General features: G+C 40.4%; 1 protein-coding gene across 3 annotated transcripts in view; it reads left to right on the top strand.

The window, feature by feature from the left end:
* The first annotated feature begins 2103 nt into the window (after positions 1–2103).
* TPD52L1 (TPD52 like 1) overlaps positions 2104–22812 on the top strand; it is a 53068-nt gene continuing 32359 nt past the window's right edge. The window contains exon 1 of one of the 3 annotated variants that reach the window (XM_027752071.2): positions 2104–2350. In XM_027752071.2, the coding sequence (XP_027607872.1) occupies positions 2203–2350 (148 nt within the window). In that variant the 5' untranslated portion in view covers positions 2104–2202. Of the gene's footprint in view, positions 2351–2419; positions 2531–6985; positions 7060–22812 lie in introns of those variants that run through there. The other 2 variants (XM_027752093.2, XM_039381743.1) reach the window with 2 other exon arrangements.

The raw sequence follows: 22812 nt of genomic DNA, 5'->3' as shown, positions 1-22812 counted from the left end.
CAGCGCAATGCCATAAACGTAATACATTTATTGATGCCTTTTACTGTTGTATTGTGAAAATGGTGTAATCTGAAGTAAGCAGTAATACATAAATATTTCAAAAATAAAATAATTTGGCTTTTGTTTTATTCTGTCTGTCTTCTTAAAAACCAAACAAAACCCAACTGTTCCTAATTTCAGCATGATGGGAGAGACAATGACCTTTCTCAGGCAACAACTAAGCTCCTACAACTTGATTGAGCCCTTCCAAGACAGAAAACAAAGTCTGAATTATGTCAGTCTCTTCAGACAAAAAAGTGAAAACAAATCTCTTAGAAGGCAAATTCTATGAGGAATCTCACCAAATCAGTGATATATGTGGAACAATATGAAAATGCATCCTACTGAACTATAGGTAGAAAACTAATCAGCTATTTTACAATTAAATGACATAATTTCAATGGGATATTAATTTTCTAATCAGATTCACCTTTAAAGTGCTGATTTCCCAGCTGCATGTTACAGAATATTGTAAATGCCTCTTTTCTTTTTCCTGTCTAACATACCATGATATGAACATGCTACTGTGGAACTCCAAAGGCTTATAGGTTTGTTTCTCTATTTATCGTTCTCTTAAACGGAGAATTAATATTGTTGTTTGCCAATACTTGTTAGGTAAAACTCTGCTTGGCTTTTCTTTACAGTAGAGTGCATTTCTGATGTGGAAAAAGAAGTAATAAATCTAAATGTAAATAATAAATCAAATTCAGCATCTAATCACCTGGTAAAATTTTCTGTTGTTCAGTAATTTGAACAGCATATGCTGCTGTAAGATCTGCTTCTACATAAACAGTGTTGTTAATATTGTTATAGGTCTGTAAGTAAATTGAGTGCTCAGTTTTCATTATGCTTCATCAGAACTGCTTAAGCTGCTTTAAAAAACCTTATACATATTTGCAGAAAAGTTTGTTTTCTAATTATATTGTTAGTTTCACATGTTGAGAGAAATGTCTCAGCTATCTATTTCATGCATTTGTGCCTGGACTTGGGTTTGTTTTTTTCATGTAGAAGTTGATAACATTTCTGAGCTCAAATCTTTTAAGAGTAGGATGTCTCTGCATTTGAAATGACAGGAGTACAGGAATTCATTCTTCTGACAACCTCTGTTCTGCTTTTGTAAGAGGTAAATTCCAACTGAAGGAGATGTCAAATCACAATGAAGAGAGGCTTGCTTAGGAAAAAATAATGATAATTCATGCCTTACAGTAGTTCAAATTCAAACCCACTGCTGTGCACGTACTAAAGCAAAACCTCATTAGATGTATACAAATTAAAGTTACCTTGGCCTTGATTTTTTGATTTTTTATAAAAGCAAATTGAGAAATAAGTAGATTTGATGCTATGCTCTACAATATTTTAAGGGGAAAAAATTATTTTCTAGCTATGAATGTTCTTTTTTTCTTTAACCAAACTGCATAATCATTTTCTTTTGGATTTGTTTTCTTCAATTACAGTATTATCTGTTTGCACAATTTCTCAAACGATGTCCAGTACTTCCTTCATCTGCATTTACTCTCTTGCTTTGTTATTTTTAGTATTACAGGCCTCGAGAAGCTATGTGTCCTTAGTATGTCCTGGAGGCTTTCAGTAGTATCATATACTCAAATTACATATGGTGTTTGACTGATAAATGCATGGACTGTCAGCCATGGCAAATGCAGCATTGCTAAAACAAGTATTCTGGATCCTTCCACAAGTGAAGCTAATGTGGACTTTTAACAGACTGTGGAAGTTATGTTGACATGAGCAAAACATAGAGTAAATCTGCACTGCAGTGTGAACTATGTATCGGCACTCCAGCTTCCAGTGAATAGTAAGATACAGACCTGTGTGCTGGGAAAAAAAATAAAATCGTTTTTATTTAAACTGCTGAGTAGATGTGACAGTATAGGCTCTGTCAGTATTCCTTTGGATGTATTTCCATGCTTCTGCCATAGGAGGTAGTAGTACTTGACATCCACGGGTGCTCAGATAAGCCAAATATTCATTCACGAAAGGCACCTAACTAGTTCACTGTGCCGCTGTGACACCAGGTACTCCCGATTGCTCAGGTGGGGAGCGTAACCTGCCGGTGCCCCGGGGCTCCTTGCTCCCCCTCTGGAGAAGTCCCAAGTGCCTTCCCTCAGCGGGGGCAGCCGTGACCTGAGGCATTACGCGGGGGAGATGGCGAACAACTGTGCAGCTGAGGAAGCCGGGTGCTGGCCCTCTGGAGCTGAGGGGCTGGCCCAGGACGAGGGGCTGGGCTGCGGCATAGGGACGCCGGGACGAGGGTTGTCCTCGGGCTGGCACGGGACGAGCGGGGACGCCGCAGGTGAGCGGCGCTGGCAGCGCCCGCGCGTGCCCGGGAGGTGGCGCCGCCCGGCCCCGGTTGTGTGGCGGGGGCGGGGGCTGGGGCGGCAGCGCGGCCCGGGCCCGGCTGTCAGCGCCGCCGGAGCCGGGGGTGCGCGGGGCGACAGCGCTCCTCGCTCTGCCATGGAGCCGCAGGCACGAGGTGAGTCTCGTCTGGACAGAGCCCCTCGGGGCGGCGCGGGGCTCACGGACCTTCCGCTACCGGGGGCTGCCGCTCCCCCCTCGGGAAGGGCCAAGCCCGCGCGGGGGCAGCGGGAGTTCGGGGCGGGGATGCCCGGCGGCAGGGAGAGCCCGAGGGAAGGCGCGGCCCGGGCACCGGGCGGCGAGAGGAGCGCGGTGCCCATGAGCGGTACCGTGGGAGGCTCCCGACACCACACCGGTGGTGGCGGCCCCGGGCTCGGCCGGGGAGCGCGGCACGGCCCGGCCCGGCTCGGCCAGGATGCGTCCTCCGTCCCGTCCTCCGTGCCGACCCGGGCTTCCCCTGCCTTTCCTTATGGTTGAGGTGGTGGTGGCCGCTTTCTCCTCCTGCTGGCTTTAGGCATTTCACGGTCAGTTAGCTGGCAGACAACTCCGGGTTAAGTTAGTCCCTTAAGGGTTTGGGGCTTCCTGGGTTTGAAGTAATTTTGTGTGTCCTGCCGTGTCCTGCCTGGCTGTCCGTCCCTCCTCGGGAAGCTGTCCCCCGGTCAGGCTCCAGCCGCTGCCTCTCGGGGCTGGTCGGGACGGTGCGAGCCCGAGCAGCATCGCCGTCCTCGTCCTGGGAGCTCTCGGCGTGCGGGAGGCGCCTCCAGCAGCAGGGACCCTGGGACCGAGACCTGCTTAAAATTGGATCCGCTGAAGTATTTCTTCAGCTTTGCAAACACGGCATTCCGTTCGTTTAAGATGAACATTTTCTATTGCAACAGTTAGGACTAGCATACATACATACATGACTTTACACTCTCGGTAAAGTTAATTGACCTCCAAAGAACAAACTTTTCATGCGAGCTATAAATGATGTTTGGGTCAACCTAAGGTATTTAGCATACACAGGTCTTGCTCACCTTTATAATCTTGCTTCTGTTTTCTAAAGAACCTCATGGTTTCACCACACATGTCTGGAAGTCACCAGTACTAAGCAGGTGGTACAAATGTTTCTTCAAAAGCAGAGTGTTTAGAAAACATTTTATGTCATCTATAAAACAGGGAAATGAAGTAAGAGGGAGACATATGCTCATTGAAACTAACTGAAAAAATAGGCTTCCAGAATAGTTAAAAACTGCCTTAAACAAATACACTTGAGAGACAACTCTTGCCTGCAAATACGGTTGTACACAAAGGAATACAGCGGGAAATTTGAGTTCATGATGCCTGTGAAAGAGAAGGTGTTTCCAGCAAGTGTGGTGTATGTGCTGTCCTAATGGATACGTGGCTGAAGCTGCTTGGCAAAATAAATAGATCTGTGGCTCAGTTCACAGGGTTTTTAAAAGTCACTATTAAGATTATAGAATAAGACTGTTATTTAAACTAAATTCTGAATACATCTGTACAGCTACTATGATGGGAGCTCCTGTTCTTTAAACATTAACTTCATAGGATAAGGAATTTGATCATTTCTTGTTTTGTGGAACTGATGGAAAACAGTATCAGATTCTAATTAGCTAGATAGTGGCATATGTAGATGTGATTTTTTTACCTTCTCTGATTAGCAAGATCAGTAAATAGGTTCTTAGTGCATGTTAAAAATTCAGGTCAGTAAATATGCTTTGCTAGTGTATATTTGGGTCAGCAACTCTGTTACTTCCACAGGTCTTGAGTAAGTTCTTCTAGATGAATATAAAAGCATTTTGAATTGCTTCATCTTACCTATACTCAATTTTAAGTCACTTTTTTCTTCTGTTTCTCACTTGTGTGTTTTATTTCTACAGTTTCTCAGAAGTCTCCCATTACTAAAACAAAAAATAAAATATTGCTTTGATAAACAAGTAGTACAAGCTAAGATTTTTGTGCTAGATACTTGCATGCCAGCAAACCTTTGTTCCAAAATACCCCCTTCCTTCTAGACTTGAGTAAGTGCATGCTACTGCAGTTACGGAGCCTTGCTGGCAAAAAGAATTTAACCTGCATGTGTCTAATGCTGTCGAATTCAATTAAGTACATCTAAGCACTGGCCAGAAATCTGAATTTTTCAAACCCACTGTGCAATTTCCAGAGCACAGTTATAGGAGTTTACTAACAAAACAATAGCAATTTGCTTGGAAAAAAGTTCCACTTCAAATATCTGCTTAAGCAGCAGGAGAAGCTTGTATATGTTTGAAAGAGTTTATGAATTGCCTCTAAAAAACTTTCAGATGCCTACAGAGAAATGAATCCTGAATGGTTTGTTCCAGTGTGCTCTGCTGGGAGATTGCATTCCAACTGAAAAGACAAAGTAAAAGCTATTCATTTAAAAGTAGTGTTGAATTCATGTTTAACAATTTAAAGACTTTATTCAGAAGGACTTTTCTACATAAATATGTTGTTTGTGCCATTTTGTATTGTCTTTAAGGGAGGCTATGCCTGAGTAGAGCAATTTCATGTTCAAGAAACACACACGTGCAAGTATAAAATGTACATTTCTTCAGAGCAGGAAAATCATTTCTGTCAGAATTTTTACATAGCAGCATGAATCAACCTTATAAATCTTAATGCAACTCTGGAGAAAAGTATTACGAGTAACTGTATCAAGGTACTGGGTAGAGGTCATAGCTAAACATCAGGAGTTTCTGTGTGGTTCAAGGCATAACATAATACCTGTCCATGCCCCAAAGACTGTGAAAGTTAAGGCTTTGATATTTACTTTGAAGTAGTAGAGAGATTTCATGGACTGAAATGGAATTACTGTTATCCTTAAGCATATTGAATATGTCTTGGAACATTCATGCAAATGAACTAGATGAGGCAGTCAATCACACAGAGTAATAGTAGTTAAAGTTAAAATTACTTTCTAAAAAATAACCAGATGTTCCATGTAAGCAAATTCATATGTATAATAAAAATAATTAATTTCCCTTTACAGACAATGTGTCTTTAAGTCTCTGGGTGCTCTTCTCTTTGATTACTTTTTCTTCTTAATGGTCCTAGAGCTAGCTGATCCAGGAACACACCAGCTATATTTATGCTAGGTGCTAAAAATTCCATAAGAGCATATTTGTTTTCCTTCAAATGGCTGTCAGTAATTTTTCATGTGAAAAGTTTGGAAGTCTGAAGAACAGTGTTTCTCTCAAAGAGAGGAAAATCAGAAGTGTGTATTTGCCTCTCATCATACTTGTTCTACTCCAAGTCCAGATTAACTGACTATCCTGCATAGTCCTGCCTTCTAGTTTAAAACTGTGAATGTCCTGTAATAATGGCAGTACAATGGATGTCTTAATCTATGTGACTTTTTAACACTGGAGCTTTGCTCATAAAACATCTCTCTCCTTTTGCAATTCTTCTCCCTTTCTTTATGTATCCAGATATAATCATACTTTCTTTCTCTGTTGTATCCTTTCTTGATTTTTACTCTGACAAAGCTTTGGTATGCAGCTTTCTGCTCCCTTTTTCCTACCCAGGTAGCTCAACCAACTTCTTGCACTTCAGGCCTCCAAAAGGGTTTTTGAGGCATCTCCTAGCAATTCTTACAGCTGTTCGTGACAGGTGTTCTGCATCCTCAGCTAGTTGTGCATTGTAGCCATAGTAGCTTGCTGTGTATGCACTCATCTGTTGGGTATTGTGGTGAGAGCTGTGGTTAGTTCAGATGATAGATGACTCTTTGTGGAGGCCTTTAGCACCTCGCTTCTTCCCTCTGCTGTGTGCAGCTGACATGCTCCTTCTGCGATCCTCAAGCTGGCTGCCTCTGGCATGAGAGGTTACAGAGAGGCAGCATCGTGGCGTGTGCAATTTGACTGGAATTTATGATCAGAGGAATATCATTAGAAGTCACAGCATTAGCCCAGTAGTCCTTTCCCTGCCACAGTGGCGCCTGCCACTTCACAGTCAGGTGGTCTGAGGTCTCCGTGGTGGGAGGTACTGCTGAGGAATGTGTGAGGAATGCTGTGAAATGATGTACAAATGGCAAAATGGCACTGGCATCTTGGTCAACCTTCTCTCTCCCTCTCTCTTTGCTAGCTACTCATGTGGTTACATATAGGAATCTGGATGGAGGGTCAGCCTCACAGTGGGAAGGTGGGGATAAGGAACACACGATGATGTTGCTGCAGCAGCAGCAGTGCTGTGGCTATCACACCAAAGCAGTCCTGTGTTATGCTGGAGAGGGCAGCATCTTCCCTAACCTTGTGTTTGAGGTTGGTGACTTTACCAAGGAGCACTGACTGTTTTGTTCTTAGTTCACGTTTCCCCTAAGGACAGAGTAAAACTGGTGGTTTGGAGCTGATTTAGTATAATTATTTTATGGGAAAAAAAGTGCCTGGCGCACATGATTCTTGAGGCATCAGGATTCACTCTAGTTATCAAGGGATTTGTGTTGTCTCCATACTGCCTTCTTGAGCTCACCATGACCCTGCTATGGAAAGCAGGAGGTAAGACTTCACAGAAGGTCAGGAGGATATTGGTGTAATTGAACCACCTGGTGATAACCTGCTTATTTCACTGCATGATGGAAGTTTCAGCTGCTGTGTTAATAAGACCACATGAAGAGGAGGTCAAGTGAAAAAGGTAGGGTTGTAATATTTGATAGGATTCTTAAATATTTAACAAGAGTGCACAAAGCTCAAAATAATTGCTCTTTCATGCTTTTTGTACTACAAGGAGAGAAAATACATGAGTGGAATGAGTTATTTGGTGTATATCAGATTTCAAGCAAGCAAATGCTTCTCTTTTACCCTTTAAACCTGTGCTGCTTTCAGCTTTATGACACTTGTCACAGGATGAAATTCAGTTTGCTGAGGCTGAGAAAATTTCAGTGGTTTCATGTTACACCTGAGAACTGAGAATAGAATGCTGGTGGGATTTGAAAAAGATATATAAAAGAAATACCTTCTCTAAAATCTAGGACCAATGTTATGAGACTTTGTAACTTTGCCAGTTTCCTAACCATGAAGATATAAAATGTAGAACATATTAAAACAAACACATCAAACCCTAAAACATGTTTTTAAATTCTTACTCTATTTTTTCTCCTGTATCTTCTTATTTTCACAGGACTGCTGGTATGAGTCCTACTGTGAGGCAGCACAAGTATAATCTGATTCTGTTGTCGGTGGTGTAAAGTGCAGTAGTGGAAAGATGAGTTTCCTGATGCTGTCCTGACATGCCTTGATGACTAGTACAGTACAGAAATGCATGGAACTTTTGAGATGCTTTGCTTAGGCTGTGTGCTGCTTGAAGGATGTGGCACAAGCTTGGTAGGAGATTGCAGAGGTGTTGAAGGATGTTCTGTGTGGCCATATTTAGAAATTTATGTATCATTTAATATCTTATATTAGTGTAATCCTAGAATTTGGGTTTAGAAAGACTGTAGTCTGCCTTTGATTCAGAATGTGTTTTTTAAGGGTTAAATTAAATCTTTCTTTCTAATTAGAAAATACCTCTTGGCATAGTAGATAAATATGAGATCTGAGCAGGGTAGTTTTATCTGATTGTATTTATATCTCATAGAAATGCACAGTTGCAATGCCAAACTTTATATATATAGTATGCTCTAGTCCTATCACTGCTCTCTAAACTATGCCTTTTGGCTGCTGCATTCTCTAAACTCATCATGTTTGAGAAATCGTGAAAGGGGACTGACAAATGTGGATTCTACTATCAGATGTCACACTGACCTTCTCCAAAACCCTAGGCGTGCTAGTTGATTTGTTTGATTCTCTAGGACAGAAGTAATGTTGCTTAGCCATATTTGAGATCCATGGATCAAAATCATAATATCTAACTAGTCTATCATCATTACACTTCTGCATCCATGGTGTGGTTAAGAGTTGCAGGTGAATAATTGGAAAAGACACATTTAAGAAGTGTTTGCATTGTACTTTAGCAGTAATTCTCCCTTTTCTTTCTCTTGTACTGCCTCTTATTTCCTCTTTCACTTTGTACGAAGAAATAGATGGGTAGCAGAGAGGATCTTGTTGCAAATGTTCTTTTCTGAAAGTGTATAACAAGTGCAAGAATGCTTAGGAACTATGTAGTCAGGGATCCATTTCTTGGGTAATTTTTACATCTTTTGCATTTCTAATCACTGAAGGAGAATCCAGGATGCTCAGAGAAGTAGGTAGGGGGTATAAAAACAGAACAAGGTCTAATGCCTTATGTCATTTCCAGAAATGGAAGGCAAAGCTATGCCTTGAGCAGTGAGTTCCTTCTAAAGCAAGGAGGCCTGTTGGGAAAAATGCTTACTTTTGGGGGGGGTTTGTTGGTCTTCTGGGGTTTGTTTTTTGTAAAGTTGTCCTGTTACCATTTACTTTAGCCTGCACTTATCCTTGCTGCCCACCAAGAACCTAGTCAGTAAAGTGTTTTAACTTAATGAAACTACTTAAAATATGTAATGGAAAGCAGTCACTTTTCAGCTTTGCTGTTCTAAAGACAAAATTAGACTTTTAATGTTTTTGTTGTTAAAAGTACTTTAAATTCTATTATCTTACAACTTATTTCTCAAATGCAAAAGTTTAGCATTTCGTATAACACTGGAACTAGGGCTCTAGTGGTACTTTAGGCAGAGAGAGATATAAAGTTACACTCTGAAAACACTTTTGATATTCATGCAAGCATGAAGTGCCTATAGATACAGTGTTGGTTTTCCCAGTAAAAAATGTTTATGTAGCAGGCAGCACAGTTTACTTCCACATGCTTTCCTGCTGAAAGGGCTACTTTTGTTTGTTGATCAATGAAGTTGTTAGGACCAGATCCTGCCCAAGCTATTTCTCCCTCTGTTTTGAACCTTTCTTTGTGTTTTATTTTCTTTCCATTTATACAGTTGATTTCTGTCTGAGTTTTACTTTAGTTTGTGAAACACCTTCCTCTTTAGCCATCTAAATGCATAAGTTGTCTCTCTTCAGTACCTGTGCCTTTAAAGTTGTATTTAATAATTGCCTAATAAATAGAGTTACTAACTTATAAATTGTAAGTAAAGTATGGAAAGCATAATTTAAAACTATGTATGGTATGAATTTAAAAGACCGTATTATTTATATTCTGTAAATATTTATAAATGGGAGCTGAAGGGAGCTGATGCTTTCCATGTTTGCTTCTTCAGTAGAGAGTTAGGTTTTCCTGTGTTCACCTGTTTGTTCAGGTGTTCTCTTTTTACCAGTTTCCTCACTAGGAAATTGCCTTGTCACCTCGGTGGGACTAAGGTGGTGCAGGTTTGTGGTTACAACCAGGTTTCTCATAACCTTCTTGAAGTTTTAAAATACTTTTGCATAGCTTCCTTGGAATAACTGTTTTCATTGTGCTTCAGGTGGATTTAGTAGTAACTTGTCAAGCTGATGTTGGCTCAGGCATTTTAGGTGCTTAACTAATTCCTCTTTCTATGTTTCTCACTTTAATTAAAATGTTCTTAACTGCACTGAGTAGATCACAGATCGGTCACGCTAAGAAATGCTGGCAGATTTTTAGAGGAGGATGTGGTGTGAATGTGTCTAGCTAGAATATCTTCTGAAGGCCTAGGATACTTTTTCTGCTGGGCTGGTGCATGCTAAATTTTCATTAAAAAGTGATCTGAGATAGTTGTATTTAAACACATCCAGATTTTTCTTAGAGACAAGTAAAATGTCTGTACATTACAGAGTCAGAGGGGCAATTATGCCAAGAACAGAAGATTATCTTCTGCTCAAAGTATTTTAGGTAGATGGCAGCTATTAACTTGTTGTTGTGGGAGGAAGGAATCAAAGTCATAATCAGAGAGAATGATGTTTGTCATGTAATTAAACTATCTAGCCAGCTGTACACTATTATGTGCAGATGAAGAACCAGTGAAGCCCTGTGGTCTTGCAATAGTAAATCCTTCAGTCATGTAGTGCACCAGGTGGTGCCGCAGCTTTGATAGCAAAGAAAAGATGACAGTGAAGAAGGAACAATTACTGGAATAACCTTACTGATTAAAAAAAAAAAAAGGCTGCTGAATAATGTCATTCATATAAACTGAATCACAATGCAGGCTTGAAGACTTACATGGGGTCTTTGCAGAGATAAATAACAGATATTGGCAGGAAACTGGAAGTCAGATATTACAGGCAGAGGAAAAATATCTGTTCTCTTGGTTTTAAATTGCTTCAAAAAACAGAGAAGCATAGATAGTGAGCAATATTGATGAAGCCTGCAGTAAGCACAAGGAATTAGAGTATGTAATGATAATAGCTTGTACTCATTTGGGAGAGGTTCAAAGATGGGAACCAGGTTTACAGCTAGATCCAGAATTAGAAGGCTTCTCAGTTGTGTCCAGTTCTGCACAGAAATATGAAGCGTGAACATGACCTGAAAAGGGAGCAGCAGTATTCTGATCATAGTTATGTGCTGTGCATGGGAATCAAGGACAGGGAGGGGTCAGAAGTTTTAACAATTAAGTTGAATAGGGATGAAGATGTGAATGGAAGTTATTAGCAGACATGCAAGCACTGAATACTGGTTTATTTCAGAAAAGTACATTTTTTTATGTCCATCCTGCAACAAGTTCCTCATAAAAATCTTCTTACTTAAGGTAGTAGAAGAGTGGAGAAGACAAAAACTGTCTTGTGCTCTCCATCTAGACTGTTCTAAGGTACTGAAGTTAAAAAAGGCATGATTCCAGACTCGGTGATCTGTAAAGATAGGTTAGAGGTTTGAATGATGTTCTTGCCACTGAGTGTGGTCTAATGCAACCTCAGGGGTACAGCAACTCTTGCCTTGTGCTTAACTAAACCCCTTGCCTCTCTTACTCATTGGCCTGTACCCAAAGCAGCTGTTGGAGAAGCTGACCCTCTTTGGTTCAGGGCTGATCTTCAAGGAAAAAACCATAAAATCTGCCTGTGGCAGCTGCCATTTTCTGCTGGTATTTGAGGATGATTCAGGAACCTCAAATATTGAGACTGTATGGTGTGTCTGGAAGTGCCAGTCTCTGTCTCCTGCTCTGATAAATAGCCTCCCTTCCTGCAGTATGGTCATCTGTGTCACTTGGGCAGGCTGCATGGGGCATGCCTCTGTCTTCAGACCCTGCCCGACAGAAGGAAAGCCTGTTTCTATAGGAAATTCACAGATACTCGAGGCCTAAACCCCAGATGCCCCCACGCACAACCTCACTAAGCAGACACATTTCATTGTAATGGCATTCTGCAAAACACTGAGTTGGCAAAGCCAAAAAGTTAATGATGCCAAAAACTCTGAAGGCCTTAACATGAAGCTTAACATTAGGAGCGGAATAATAAGTGCTTCATTTCACAGCTCAGTATGCTGGCAAAAAAACTTGTGAGAAAAACAGATGAAACTTGGAGTTGGGCAGGCCCAGATAGATGGTGCTATGCTGATTGAGGAGTGTTTTGTGTGGCCTGTGTGCAGAGAATTAGTGTCACACTAACTCCAAGTTCCAGGTTTGTCAGAGCAAGACTGCCTGGACGTAAGACAGTGCATTTCCAGGAATCGAGGTGGCACACAAGTGAGCTGGTTTTCAATGTATTTGTAGTATTTGCTTTAAAAAATAAAAATTTGTTTTATCTTGAATATAGGGCCTGTGCAACAGAGTACATGGCCATTGTGTCTGTTAAAATGGATTGTTTTCAAATAATTTTCATATAAATAAGCTTTATTTTTATTGGTTTTAAATAGGAATACAATTGTGTTGGAGATAGATGCATCCAAGAGTAGGTCAAGTTTATTTAGGGAAGACTAGAGGAAGTCCACACTGTCAGATGACCCCCATTAGGCAGGCAAAAGTGCATTGGTGCAAAGTAGTTGGTCTTTAATTATGAAGGGATTAAGGGGTGAAGCAGGTGGTGCTTAAAAAATGGGACAGCGGGAGGGAGGAAGGGAGGTGGATGTGACACACAAGACGTGTCTGATCTGAGGAGCGTGTTGATTCACTGCCTTTTCTTGGTGGCCATGAGCTATTATGTAATCTAACATTAAAAATTAAGAAAAACTGAGAAAAGTAATTGTGTCTTTCTCCTAACTTAGTGAGTGATTTCAGCTCTGGGGCCCCCAATTTAAGAAGGACTTGGAGGCCTACGGAGATAGTGAGAGAGCTGGACCACTTTTTCTATGAAGACAGATTGACAAAGTTGGGTTTGTTCAGCCTGGAGAAGAGAAGGCTCCAGGGAGACCTGAGAGCACCTTCCAGTACCTAAAGGGGACCTACAAGAGAGCTGGAGAATTTTTCAGCAGGGCATGTAGTAGTAATGGCCTTAAGGTAAGGCCAAGGGGTAATGGCCTTAAACTCAAAGAGGGTAAGTTTAAATAAGATATTTAGAAGAAATTCTTTACAGTGAGGGTGGTGAGACACTGGAACAAGGCCAGAGAAGCTGTGGATGCCCCATTCCTGGAAGTGTTCAAGGCCAGGTTGGATGGGGCTTCAGGCAACTTGGTCTAATGAAAGGTGTCTGGAAAGCAGTACCACAGAAAGGGACCTGGTGGTCCTGATCAATGACAAGTTGAATATGAGTCAGCAGTGCCCTGGCAGCTAGGAGGGCCAACCATGTCTGGGGGGGCATCAGGCAAAGCATCGCCAACTGGTCGAGGGAGGGGATTGTCCCACTCTGCTCTGCACTGGTGCGGCTTCACCTTGAATATTGTGACAGTTTTGGGCACCTCAATAAAAGAAAGATATTAAGCTCTTATAGAGCATCCAAAGGAGGGCAATGAAGATGGGGAAGGGCCTTGAGGGGAAGCCGAGGAGCAACTGAAGCCACTTGATCTGTTCAGCCTGGAGAAGAGGAGACTGAGGGGAGACCTCATTGCAGTGTACAACTTCCTCGTGAGGGGAAGAAGAGGGACAGACATTGATCTCTTCTCTGTGGTGACTAGTGACAGGACCCAAGGGAATGGCCTGAAGTTGGGTCAGGAGAGGTCTAGGTTGGATATTAGTAAAAGGTTCTTCACCCAGAGGCTGGTTGGGCACTGGAACAGGCTCCCCAGGGAAGTCATCACAGCACCAAGCCTGACAGAGTTCAGGAAGCATTGGATGATATTCTTGGGCACATGGTGTGACTCTTCGAGATGGTCCTGTACAGGGCTAAGTATTGGACTTGATGATTATTGTGGATCCCTTCCAACTCAGCATATTCCGTGACTGTGTCCCTGCCTATGGCAGGGGGGGTGGAACTAGATGATCTTTAAGGTCCTTTCCAACCCAGATCATTCTATGATTTATTGTTGCTAATTTATAATTATGCTGCCTGCAAAGCTTAGTCACAGATCATGGACGTTTTGTGCCAAACAGTATGCAAAAAAGCAGTCCCAGTCCTTTAAAACTGTGATCTTTACTCTCCCACTGTGAGAGATTGAGCAGATATAGGGGAAAGATAATTTTTCCCTTCTCTCTCAGCATTCCTAAATGTGTACTTTAGTAAATGTAACTATGCCGAGATAATCTATATTAAAGCAATAATGAATTTGAGCCTGAAGGGAATAAAGAATCTGTCATGTACCCAGTTATAATTGTTTCCTGTGTATTTTCCCTAGTATGTTTACAGGACCAAAAGTGACACATCTGCCTTAGATGTTGAGATTCCTGAATTGGGGTGTGGGGAAAGCAAGCAACCTGCTGGCTGCATTAAGATTTTGCTCATTTTTAAATTAGACTTTTAAAGGTATTGTTAGTTATGTGTTTTGAGATCTAAAGGATACAAATTATAGCTACTTGAAGAATTTATTTTTTAATTAAAAATATAATTTTATCACTTCTTGCAGTACAGATACATTGTTGGAAGTTAATTGAGGAGGCTTGTGAGCTTAACTATACTGCAGCTAGATTGCTATCTAATTATATTCTTTTGCACTGGGCTTTAGAAAAGTACAGTAAACTGATCCGTTCTTAGAAGAGAAAGGTTATTAAATCCTGCATTTAAGTTGCAGTGATTTTGATTCAGTGAAGCAGATGAGGGTGAATTGATGAGCATGACATGAAGCGTGAGCTTAATTATACAATTGATGGGATTACAGTCACTTCTACCAGCAGAGGATGGGACCCCAGGTGTCTGTCTATTCTGAGATTAAAAAAATGTACCTTCATGTATTTTTAGTATGAAAGGGTGGGTTTAAGAAATGTGACTGATGACTTCCACCTCTGACTGCCAGCATTTCCATGTCATAGCTACCTTCCCCTACTTTGCTTTTTCTCTAGTCTGATTATATATACTTTATTCCTTCATTTGATTTATACAGTCTGTTACAGTTTCTAGAGTACCTTATTTGCGGAGAACAAGTCCCTTTTGTGACTCAGTGTCCTGCACTTTCTCATTCCCTATTATTCCATCGTGACTTTATCTTGTTTCTTTTTTTTTCTCCTTCCCTCTTCTACCTAAAGAAAGAGAGGATAATCCTTCCACTTGTAGCATCTTTTTCTTCCCATTGATATCACGGAAAGTTGTGCAGAATGATCAGTAGGAAGCACAGAAGGTGGTACAATGCTGTCATTACTTTCAGTTTAACATAATACAAAGAGTCTTCTGCTGTCTTTAAACTGTTACATTTCACAACAAGTGCTTTGTTTTTCCATAGCTACAGCCTGAAAATGTCACCCTTGTCTTGCCCAGGCAGGCAGGATTATTATTTTAAACAAAGAGAGCTTGCTATTGGATAAAATGCACAAGATCATCCCTTGCATTTTGGGACATTTCAGATAATGATTTTTTTAGGAAGATCAGTTCTCAGGTTGAAGTCTTAGGTTGAAGTAAGTGATATGTATTTTTTTTAGCATTACTGCTATTCTCATTTTTTTCCACTGCACTTCTCTTTATTAGTGTGTGTGGCTTCCTCGTGCAGCGGTCAAGCTGTCAATTCTGTTTTCTGCCAGTTATTTGTGTGTAGATTGTGTCTCTTTACTGGCATAGACTGTCAGCTGTGTCAGTGGTTTCTGGGGGAAAAATAAGATAGAGACATCCTCAAGGCATGATTAATTTCTTCTTATTATACTAAAATGGAGAAAAGAATCAACACAATACAGCTGTTTATCCAGGAGCTTCAAATAAAAGCATTCCTTTGTTTGGAAACCTGCCAGTCTATCTCATAGGTATGGATGGATTTATTATTGCTTGGTTTTGCAGGCATTAAGAGATGGAAGGGAAAACCTTAGTAAAGTCTGTAATAAGCTGCTCCAGGATGACTGGGAACACATTCTGAGATTTTAGACTACATCCTAGAGCTCTTGAACACCCAAAAGCTGTACTCCTTTCCTCCCCTTAATACCGCCCCAAACCCAGAGCCTGTTGGAGAGAGGAAATGAAGGCACTTGCCCATCCATCTCTCCCTTCCAAGGAGCATACTCAGAGAAAAAAGATTGAGCCCTCATGGTTTCAAAAAGTAGAATCTACAGTTTTCTTTAATGTTTACATTTTTAATCTACATGACCTGTGTGTCTTGAATTCTTGCCTCTCTGAACTAAGATGAATCCAGCCTCTTAAGTTTGTTTTCCAATCATAGCTTCGAAAACAACCTTCCTTATATTCTAAGTCCTTTAGGGAGAAGGCAGATTGTATGGTGATTGCTGGGCTCAAGCAGTTCAGACTTGTCCACAGATAGAACCAGGCACAGAAGGGAAGATCTTCCTCCAGTAGTTTGTTTTCTAGGTGAATTAAATGAAAACATATTTTCCTATTTAGATCTTCCCATAACTTTGTAGTGGAAAAAATGGTACTGGAAATCCTTGCAACTTCTGATAGTTTTTTCTGATCAATTTAGTTATTTAGTACTTGCTTCTGGTCCCCCTTCTCCCCCCTTAATCTCTATATCTGTCATTAAGACTACATTATAAAGAAGATCAAAGACACTAATGCAGTGTCTGGACAGTTCCTTTGTTCTACTTATCATTTCATCCCTTTGAAGACTTAATTGCAATTTAAATTGGTAAACAAGAGTTTTCCAATTTTAAAGAAGAAACTCTAATGACATGGCAAAAGAGGCTGTAACAAGTCGTTTTGCTTACTGGAAAGGTTATATAATTAGGAGTTGTTTTCTCACTATTTGATATGAATGCCAGATAACAAGGTAGGCATTCTATTTTTAATTAGTTGGGAAACAAAAAAATAGAGCAGTAAAAGGGCTTCAATTCTTAAGTATTTCATTAGAATAAAGGATCACCTATATATATATATATTTCAAATGAATGTCAGAAAATGTACACAAATGGAAACTGATGTTCTTGACTTTATATTTGCTGCCATTATGGTTAATTCAATAGACATCACTGCATATAGTGTGAGCTTTTTTTTTTTTGGTTGGGTTTTCTGGTTTTTTTGGTGGGTTTTTTTTTAAACAGTCAACATACAAGAATTAGTCTGATACATAACAATCTAGAACAAGGGCCTGAGATTAATACAGAGAAAATACATAAAAAGCACTAATTAAAACATCTTTACCTTTAGATACCTGCCTTGGATTTTATCATTGTATTATCTGGTTATTTTAAATTTTATTAAATATTTTATGTAAATAAAATATTGTAAATAAAATATTTTATTAAACATTTTATTAAATAAAATATGTAAATTTCTTAAATTTTATTAAATAAGTTTTATTTTTAAATTTTGTGAAATAGTTACAGATCCTCTTATTGGAGGATCCACTTATCCTCTATCATCATGGCTGGGCTTCGCGAACGAAGATTTGGGAAGGGCTCTACCCACGTTTGTTGCAAGCGCGTTGGTGGCTAAAAAGGCCAATATGAGATAGACACGTCCGATTGCAAAAGACGCAGCAGAAAGACTCCTTAGGTTGTATATTCTGCAAGGCACAATTCTTTCTGCATTGTCTTTTCTCCTCAAGAGTGATCCTGCGGGCATTCTCAAAGGCATCAGCAGCGTTATAGATGGTGTGTCTCCAGGCCTCCCGATTGGATGCCAGAGTAGACCAGTTATGATGATCAATATGGCCAAGGCTGGGATGTTGTTTCAGGGAGTCCTTGTATCTTCTCTTTGGAGCTCCTCTCATGTGGCAGCCAGTGGCAAGTTCACCATAAAGGAAGATCTTACGGAGGCTAGAAACAAGGCATGATTGTTAGTATTTCTGGGTAAGTGGGTAAGAGGAGCGGGGAGTGCAATTTCAGTGCAAATCCTTCATGAGGAAGCACACATATACTAGTCAGGAAAAGAGGGTGCATTGGGAGCCCTACACTGACCTTTCAGGCTTTTATTCTTTTTTTTTTTCTTCTGCTATCAAAGACTTGTTAATCTTGGAAATGACTCTGCTACTTGTGCAACTCCCCTCTGAGAGTGACCAAATCTTCCTGGCTCCTAACTAGTACCTATGCATCTTTTGGCAAAAAAACTATCTTTCCCAGGTTAAGTACCTGTGTGTGGTCAAGTTACATAGCTGGGCAGGAGAGGAAAATGTCTCAGTCTCCTTTGAGACTGAGAGGAGATCTCAGTGTAGTCTACAACCTCCTCATGAGGAAGTGGAGGGGCAGGCACTGATCTCTTCTTTGTGGTGACCAGTGACAGGACCCGAGGAAATGGCCTGAAGCTGTGTCAGGGGAAGTTTAGGTTGGATATTAGAAAAAGGTTCTTCACCCAGAGGGTGGTTGGGGACTGAAACAGGCTCCCCAGGGAAGTAGTTCCAGCACCAAGGCTGCCAGAGTTCACAAAGTGCTTGGACAATCCTCTCAGACACATGGTGACTCTTGGGGTTGTCCTGTGCAGGGAGTTGGACTTCAATAACCGGTATGGGTCCCTTCCAGCTCAGGATATTCTGTGGTTCTCTTCTATACCCACTCAGGATTTTGAGACTGTACAAGAGCAGTACTTGTAGGTGGACTTATATGACATCCCTTCAAGTGTGCTGTAGGATGCTAGGCTGCTTAGTGGTCACCTGCCCTTAAAGGCTGGCTCTGTCATCATTAGGGAGTCACAGAACTTCCCTCAGTTTGAGACTAAAGTATGCAAGAAGACAGTAGAGAGAGAAACCAGTGACTGCTAGGAATGTTCTACTGGCTGTGCAATGTAGCACAGTGCAGAGATACCCACAAATTCTGAGTAATAGGTATACCTGTGATCTAAAGCAGCGGTCCTGACTCAAGGCTCCAGAGCAGTATGTTGTGTTATCAGCATGCCTGAGCTGATGATATGTGTAGCTTGCAGTGGCTAACTAGCAGAGAGCGAGTTCATACTGTTGTAGTCCAAGTTTGAGCTTGTAGATGCTGATCTCTGTGATGCTCCATTTTAAATATAATGTCCTAATTGTAACAGCTCTGCTTATTGTTGCTGCTTTAGCGATGCCTTTAACTATGCAGAACTTTCATTTAGCAGGATTAAAGCTTCTTTACGTACTGGTCTGGGGAGTATCAGATGTCTTGCAGTTCTAAAAATACTGTGAGTCTCAGTGCAATGAAGTCATTAAACTTAATTTCAAGTGGGAATCCTAGCAGAGTAGGTTCTTTTGGTGTTTACAAATTTAGACTTAGAAAACCTAGATTATGTGCAGGTAAAACTGTTTTAGCTCCTTGCACATAAAAACAGTTGGTAATTTGGCAGTAATGTTTCTGACCAGGCGTGTATGTGTCACTTCTTGCAGAAAACTGATTTAGCCATTGGGAAACGTTTCACTCTGAAATTTTAGTCTCCCTGTATTTTATCATCAGGAGCGTTAACTGAAAGTTAATAAGTAATAAATATTTTCCCTGATCCTGCAAGTTAGCAGAAAGAATGATTTAAATTAATTTTATAGCTTCCCCATACTTTCAGTAAGCCATTGGGAAAACAGAGCCTTGAAATGTTACCTGACCAGATTTGCAACTTCCCAACAATATTATTTTAATAAGCAGCTAATGATCATTTGAATACTATGATTTAAGATAGCAAATTTAAAGGAAAACGTGGAGATCAGTGAATGGAAATTGAGGTGCACTGTAAAATCTATCATATTCCAGTGCTGCAGGAAAGATTTGCCTTGAGCATCTGATCAAAATGCCATTCTGTATTTTAGTTCCTGTGAGAAGTTACAGATTATTTATATATGTATATACATTATGATATTTACATTTATATATGTAAATACATTATGACTATGAGTAGATATGTTTATCTATAGAGTTATACACTATGTAGATATATTTAATTCCAGGTTTACTGGAAATCAGTTAAGTTCCTTCTACCCCAAAGGAAGAAGCATGAAACTGAAAAGAAAAGCTCTGTTACCTTCTCAGCTCCAGGAACTGTTTGTATAAACGGAATGTCTGTTCATGCACATGAATTAATGTCTGCCTTGCTAAAGTGCAGATTTCTTTTTTCCTCTATAAAGTAAATAATTTTTGGAATTGAATGTACATGTAGTATTATCTTAAAATTCTGGCTTTTAGATACCTAAATCTGGCCTGCTTGTGTTGTGTAGAAAAATTTTTTGATTTTAGGACTTAACTCTAAGCATTTAGCTGAATCAACTCATCCGTTTTTGTGTTTTCATAAATAATTAGATTAAGTATGTTTAACAAAATGTGTAGATAGATTAAACACACTCAATAGGATCCTAACTTGTTACTTGATTCTTAAAGAACTGCTCATGTGGTTAATTCAAGATATATCAGCAATCGCACTAAGCTCTTTTATTCTGTTGTGTTTCTGTGCTTGCTGCATTTATAACCAATATCTGTAAGGTGTATTTCCCAGACTGCCTGGTTGAAGGAACACTACAGGGAAGGTTGAGAGGACACAGAGTAGAAGGTGAGAGAATATTTTGGGGTCAGCAGTACTTAGCAATAGGAGCTGTTTGGCTACCACAGTCATTACCAATTCTTATATATATTGTTGTGAATTTTGCTGCAAATTTCTGTTATCCTTAGAGACTGAAAAACTAACAAGTTTTCTATGAGTAGGAAAATGTTGATAGCTTAATTTCCTATGGTTTTGTGTCATGTGGTTGGCTGACTCCTTGAATCAAGTTAATGCTATAGCTCTTCCTGAGGCTGTGCTGAACTCCTCCTGGGCAAGGTGCTATATGAACCTCACAGCAGGTGGGCTTTCATGGAATGAATGCTGTGGTACCCAGAAGTAAATTGTTTCCTGTTATTGTAAAACAGATTTTGTGAACAATCCTTTTTCCCTGTTTGGCTTCTCTGATACCTCATATAAGGATGAGCTTATTTAGCATCCACTCTGTCTGTGACGTTACTTTAAATCTTCTTTACCAGCTGACTGTTTTCATTAAACTTGTTTTAAAAGACCTCCAACTCTTTGAAATCTAATACAGAACTCAGTGGTTATTAAAGGGGAACTAGAGACAGGCACATAAATTAAAAAAAAAATACACTAAGAAGAATAAGATCTCAGGAACCTTGCCTGCGTACTTTGCTGTGCAGTTGGTAGCAATTGTGGATGCTAAATTCTTTAGGATAGAAATCACAGGGACAGGTTTTATGTTTACATTCTCAGTAGATGGAAAGGGTTGGAGTCTCCTCTGCCTCAGGAAGCCTGCTGTCTTCCTAATGTTTTTTGTTTCCCCTCTTTCCTAAGATGAAGACTAAGACAAGTAAATTAGAGAAGTGGTCTGTGAGGGTAGCCCAAGGCAGTGGTGAAGATACCTTTTCAGAAATGACTGTCAGTTGCTCAAGTGGGGAAAAGAGTTCATATGACCTAGCACTAGAACTGAAGCACCCTACTTAGCTGCTAGTCCTGGCCCAGGACAGAAGTGGTCAGTCATAAGTGGTGCAACACTATCAGAGACTGAGAACAGCTGGGAAGAACTGAGAGAATTGGTTGCTTGTGATAAGGTTCATGTGAGGAAGTTTCGGAACTGAGACTGACTTAAAGAAGTTTGTGACCCATAGTACGGTGGAGAGATGTTCAGACTGGAACTGTGAGGTGACTGAAGTGAAACCTTTGCACAGGGACAATGACCATTAGGGAAGACTCTGGTAGTGGCTTGAGCAAGAAAGTAGAGACTAAAGGATCAGATTAGATTTTGGAAGACTTAAACAAGAAGCAAAAGGTAAGAATTGGGACTGGCATTGCACTGCAGAGGATCATACAGAAGATTGACGTGCATGTGCTATTTTGGAATGGATTGTAATTTCAGTCCAGTCTTGAAGTTTAAACTTGACAGTTGGATCTAGTTAAATGTTATTCACAAACTAATACTGTCCCTTGAGCATAGGTCTGCCTTCTTTTTAGCTCAAGGATCCGTTGCTCCAAGGTCACCTCATCTCACATCTACCCCAAGGCTTCCCTTAAGGGTTTTCAACCTTAGCCTTGTTGCCCCTGAGATTTTTCCCAGAGCTGCCCTGTACTGATGCTCTTCCATCCATGAAAAAAGAGACTGCTTTCAAGATTATGGGGACTAAGTTTAGCTTGATTTCCATAGCAACACTATTAATCCTCAAATACCAAACAACAATTGTGTTTGGAGATGGAGGAGTGTTAATAAAGGTGATTTGGGAGTATTCATACTGAATAAATGTGCTTTTCTTTTGTTGGGACTTCAGCAATCTAGATTTTCTTGGCAAGCAGCTTTTTGGGTAATAGCTAAGATATCAACTACTTCTATATGCTTTCATGTTTTTAAAAAGGTTTTGTGCTTAAGGGTGGTGATCTTTTTCTGCATATGGTGCCAGGCAGGGGTTCAGCACCTGTTTTGCTGCTCTTTTTCTTCCCACTCAGGGAAGGTTGTAATTAACAAGGCTGAGTTCACCCCATTGTGCTCTGCAGTGAGGTTGATGGTATGAATCAAATCAGTTCTGTTCTGTTAAACAGGAGGAAATCCAGGTACACTGGGAAATGACAGAAAGCTGGAGGGAGCTTAGTTTTTTGCATGAAAATGTAAAGTACTCAATTTCAACAAACTTACTGCTTGTAACCTCTGTTCCCTAATGCGAAAACTTAACTAAGTTGTATTCTGATTTCTGTGTAATAGAGTGTACAGGCCCCCGTGGACCTGGGAAAGAAATTATTCTCTTCCACAATAAGCAGTGTACAGGAGTCAGCAGAGGTGGCTGATTACCCCACTAAAGAACTGAAATAAAGGGAAAAGTGCTGTCCCAGATGTAGCCTGAAGGAGATTTTTCTTCCACAACAGAAAAAGATCTAGAACTCTAAAACAAGTTGCAAAGGAACAAGAATGTCTTCTGCTATCTCATGGTTCATGTTGTTTTCTTTGCAGACCATAAAGAATGAGAGGCTCTTAGTGGCTCCTAGTGATTGGAACCCCAGCGATCTTCTCTTTAGTGAATGACTGGGAGATAGGATATATTTTGTTTCATCTGTACATATTATACTAGGCAGGCCCAGGTCTTGGAAACATCTTTGTATGCACTTATCTTGCTTGTTATACTTAGTGGTCTTGGACGTGCAAAAGAAGAAAGTGACT

Source organism: Pipra filicauda, unplaced genomic scaffold (assembly GCF_003945595.2).
Source record: "Pipra filicauda isolate LSUMZ 115617 unplaced genomic scaffold, ASM394559v2 scaffold23_size5868930_pilon, whole genome shotgun sequence".
Taxonomy (NCBI): domain Eukaryota; kingdom Metazoa; phylum Chordata; class Aves; order Passeriformes; family Pipridae; genus Pipra; species Pipra filicauda.
Note: the sequence above shows the minus strand (reverse complement) of the source record. Positions and strands in the feature narration are given on the sequence as shown.